Source organism: Lygodium microphyllum, chromosome 19, assembly GCF_053477565.2.
Source record: "Lygodium microphyllum isolate KBCC chromosome 19, Lygodium_microphyllum_v1.1.10, whole genome shotgun sequence".
Classification (NCBI taxonomy): domain Eukaryota; kingdom Viridiplantae; phylum Streptophyta; class Polypodiopsida; order Schizaeales; family Lygodiaceae; genus Lygodium; species Lygodium microphyllum.
Window position 1 is genome coordinate 114,790,237 of NC_141153.1, and position 4,554 is coordinate 114,794,790.

Genomic DNA, 4,554 nt, shown 5'->3' on the forward strand with positions numbered 1-4,554 from the left:
TGCCCTTAGTGCCCTCAGTGTCACACACTATAGTTGCTTGTAGGAGTTGATCAATGTAGTCTTGGATTCGGCCTTCTTTTTAGATCAATGTAGTTTCGTTCCTTCATTCTCTCAGTTCATGTTGTGTGTCACTTCCTTTTCTCTTTTTGTTTATGACCTTCTTTTGTTGAGCAACTCTCATAGAAACCATCAAAGTAGAGCATATTGGTTAGAAGCTGTTAAAAATAATGTATAGTTGTGGAGCAATAATGGGAGAGTTGAGAGAGAGTATCAGACTACTAGATTAATAAGTTTATTTGCCTTGCAAGTACTTCTAATCAATATTATAGACATGAAAAGATAGGATTCAGTTGTAATAAACATTAGTAGATACAAAACGCCGAATAAGGCTAGGCTAGGTTGCCCTTCTTACCACCTTAGCTAAATCTTTTTTCCAAGCTTTCCTAGTTTACAAGCAATGCTCAAAAATCATTTTACTTTATATGGAACCTCCTTGCACTTGACTTCTAACCTAATCTTTCCAAATGCTAAAATGAATCCAATTTGTTTTTATGTGCAAGAAAACTGTATTTGGTAGTTACAACAATAACCTTTGCTCTCTATCGAGAAAATCTATCTTTTGTAAAGGTGCTTTAAGATAGATGTTTACCAAAAAAAAATCAAGGTTTGGTGTCAATTAAATTAAAAAAAACCTTGAATTTTCAAAGACAAAAGGCCTACACATAGGAAGGCTTGAAGGCCTGTGTATAGAATTGTAAAAATGTTTTTCCGTGAACTCCATCTAAGGGCCGTGTCGCACTTCGTTAAACGCACTTGCACAAGGTTGCATTTTTTGCTGCTGTCGAAAGTTGCTGGTGGAGAAGCCAATCAAAGGCGACGGTCGACCACGATAATTATATCTATTTATTTGTTCTGTCATGCTCCTGGCGTTGTGGTGTGACCAGTGACCAGTGACCAGTGACCACGGGTGTAGCACTGCAATCCTAAACCTCGGTGCGACGTGGCTGTAGGGTTCCCGTGGGGGAGCTGGGGCCCACTAGGGACAAAATTCTCATGCGCTTCAAATGACACCTAATCGATTTATCCAACTGTCAAGGTAGCATGCTTGGGATTTGTCTTTTACGTGGCGGGGCCCGGGGGGGGGTGTCACTTTTAGCCTTTTCTGGTAAAGATCTTTTTGTCTCGATGTGAAGAATCCGTGCAAGTGGGGCTAGTAAAGAGAGTGTAGTAGTCAAGCTCCAAACTGGCCCACTCACAATTGCTCTCTCTCTCTCTCTCTCTCTCTCTCTCTCATTCATGGACTCGCGTTCCTCATCGAACAGTAGCCTCAATCCCGTCGCCAGGAGAATGTACATGGTGGAGGAGCCCCAAGATGGCAATGGCAAGGTCGTGCACTATTATGGAACAACTGCATCTTCTGCTTCCTTCTCAGAGAAGAGGAGGGTTGGCCATCACAAGGCTGACGCTCTTCTTTTGCTCCTGCGCCTGGTGACCCTGGTCTTCTCGTTTGCATCTCTGCTGCTCATGCTCACAGACCACCACTCTCTTGCGGGAGGGAAAGACAGTGTTAGATGGTTCAATCTAGATGCTTACAGGTTTCTCTCTCTCTCTCTCTCTCTCTCTCTCTCTCTCTCTCTCTCTCTCTCATCACACTTACCCCCCACCACACACACACCCCCCCCCCCCGCCCACACCCACCTACACACAGGCAGACAGGCACTTTGTTCTTCAATTACATCTTTCTGTCTTTGCAAACGTGTGTCTTCTCTGTATACTTGCCATACCTTCCATTTTCGAAAACCTTTCTCTCGGAATCCATGGATTCTCGCACAGCACCAAACCCTAGCGATTTCTCTCACCAAAAGGCTTGATTTCCTGTATCCATCGTGTCGGCAGGTATGTCCTGGCAGCGACCGCCATTGTGTGCATCTACTCCTTCGCAGAGATCGGCCTTGGGATATGGCATCTCTGCACGGGGAGGCTGCTGATGCCAGATTCGTTAGCTTACTGGTTCGATTTCGGCCATGATCAGGTAAAAGGCAACCTCTCTCTCTCTCTCTCTCTCTCTCTCTCACTCGTGTTGCTTGATCAGGGAAGAGCTTGCTCATCCATGGAGATGGGACTGTGCAGGGTTTTGCGTATCTCATATTTTCGGCCTGTTCAGCAGGCACTGCCGTGGCTCACAATCTGAGAGATGGCCAAGTGCTCATCCATGGCAAGTACAGATGCTCCGAAGCCTCGGCTTTCTGCACGCACGCAGAGATCGCCATAGGGCTTGGCTATGGAGCCTTCTTGTTCATCGCCTTGTCGGCCCTACTCTCAGGTTTCCGACTTGCCACATGGCTTAGCAGTTCTTAGGGGCTCTCTTAACCACCACTACCATATAACATGACTTAGCATCACAGCACATATCAACACATCACTTATGGATGATGTGTCCCTTGTGCAACGCAATCTCTCAACTACCTACCATCACAATACAGCGGACTTACATATGGTCACATAGGCACATGGCTCCACACAATTGATCAAGCCCTCCACATTTGTTTAGCTAGCCCCCTCTAATAGTCAAGGCTCTCTTGAAATGGGCCAAACAAGATTGTTGCATACTACATGCACTTCATTCTAGAAGAGGATTGCCCCTAATCCAAATCATGTTATTGCTTCGCTAATTGTGTTCATACAAGACCATGATTTGAATTTCTTGACTAACATTCTTTGGTCAATGTGTAGCAAAGTTGATCATATTGTTTACTTTTATAGAAGATACAGGTCCCAATTCGCCATTTTAATTGATTTTGTTCTGCAGTTTAATTGTTGTGCCTTCATCTAGTTTAACCCTTTAGTTGGGTCATAAACGATTCAACTTTTGACATTTACCTTCGTTTAATGGATAAGAAAATGTGTAATATACCCAACACTTTGATTTCAAGCTACCATACTACGTTAAAGTGTATTGAACCTTATCTTTTTCATTTTTGTAACTTTAAGTAAACTTAAATTGTTTACATGAAGGCTTTTTTCATCCTATACTATATTACCTCTACCAAGCCTTGGTGAAATTCCTTGCTAAAACCTATTGTCCTTGTGGTTATTGGATATCTTCCTTTACCCTTACATGAGAACAACTTCTTATGATAAAATTGTAGAGGTTTAGCTCGTGTTTGTGCTAGTTCATGCAATCATTATCTTGGTCTAGCTGGTATATATTGATGAGCTAATGACCAAATTATTTGGAGTGGATAGTTTGGCATGCAATATTTTCATGATTATTTTGATATTTTCATTATTTATACAATAGGTTGGTCCATTTCCAGGTTCAACTTGGCCATATGAGTGCTAAAGAGGTTGTGTTTTCAGCAATCAAGGGTAGGTTTTGTACTTTGGTCATGTTCATTAGTGAAGAAAACCTATGAGTGCATGAAGTCCTAATAGGCTACATTTTTAAAGTTAAAGGAGGGCTACACTTGAAGTGAAGAAAACCTATGAGTGCATGAAGTCCTAATAGGCTACATTTTCAAAGTTAAAGGAGGGCTACACTTGAAGTGTTAATTCTATGTGTAAGAAGGATTTCTATAGATGGGCATGGATTTTTAGGCCTTGTTCGACCATAAAATCCCCATTCTACCTATCATTCTCTAATAGTGGAGACAACCCATGGATAAGTAAAGTCAGGGCAATGGATTAAAAGCTAGATGGAGAAAACTTTTGCATTTGGAATGCAATGATGGAGGCTATCTTGTAGACTTATGTTCTTGTAGAGATAGTGATTGAGAAGGTTGATTGTACGACATTCAAGGATCTCATCTCTCATTTAGCACAGGAGGAAGGTGATTTGAAGGAGGACCAAGCATATTATTGACAACTTGAATAACATTTTGTACTTTTTGTTCATGAGTCAAGTATCTAGTTAGGCTCAAATGTGGTATATGTTTCCATAACAGAAAAAATGAACTCTCTTTTGGGCCTCTCTCTCTCTCTCTCTCTCTCTCTCTCTCTCTCTCTCTCTCTCTCTCTCCTTTTAAAACGAAGAAAATTGGAGAGAAGAATAGTAACATAATTCTCTCTTCACTTTTGGAATATTGTTTTTTCTTTTAATATTATCCATAAAGGAGTTATTCATATTCCTTCTCTCTCCTCATTCAAGAGTTCCTTTTCAACTAAATGTTATATTCAGTTAGTTGTCAATTTCAAGAGTGTGGTGCTTGGTTTTCAATGCATAATTATTAGTAGTTGTGGTGTAATTCATTTTTAAATAGAAGGTAAGAAAAGTAAGATTTTAGGAGTTCTTTTATGATTCATGGGGGATTTTTTATATTCTAGCTTTTGGTCAAGAAACAAATTTGTTGGTCAAATTTTTTGTTCTTTGAAAACTTCTTGGGAGGTAAAATTATATTCTCTAAAATTCAAGAACTCTTCGACATCTCTTCTCTCTAAGCCATTGTTCTCCATTCTACTTATCTCATAACTCTGGTATGTAACCTCTTCTCTCTATCTATCCAACTTATCTATCATTCATATACATTACTTTTCCTTATCATATACAAGTTGCAG

General features: G+C 40.6%; 1 protein-coding gene across 1 annotated transcript; it reads left to right on the top strand.

Annotated features, from left to right (window-relative positions):
• Positions 1 to 1,248: 1,248 nt before the first annotated feature.
• On the top strand, positions 1,249 to 4,064 carry LOC148020288 (CASP-like protein 4C1). Its single transcript, XM_087700620.1, has 3 exons — positions 1,249 to 1,595; positions 1,897 to 2,032; positions 2,131 to 4,064. Exons 1-3 carry the CDS (start codon positions 1,297 to 1,299, stop codon positions 2,356 to 2,358), a joined length of 663 nt encoding a protein of 220 aa, XP_087556746.1. The 5' UTR covers positions 1,249 to 1,296; the 3' UTR covers positions 2,359 to 4,064.
• The last annotated feature ends 490 nt before the right edge of the window (positions 4,065 to 4,554 follow it).

Coding starts and splice junctions, on each gene's coding strand:
- LOC148020288 (XM_087700620.1), top strand. CDS start 1,297: ATGGACTCGCGTTCCTCATCGAACAGTAGCCTCAATCCCGTCGCCAGG. Junction 1,596..1,896: donor TTCAATCTAGATGCTTACAG/GTTTCTCTCTCT, acceptor TCGTGTCGGCAG/GTATGTCCTGGCAGCGACCG. Junction 2,033..2,130: donor TCGATTTCGGCCATGATCAG/GTAAAAGGCAAC, acceptor GGGACTGTGCAG/GGTTTTGCGTATCTCATATT.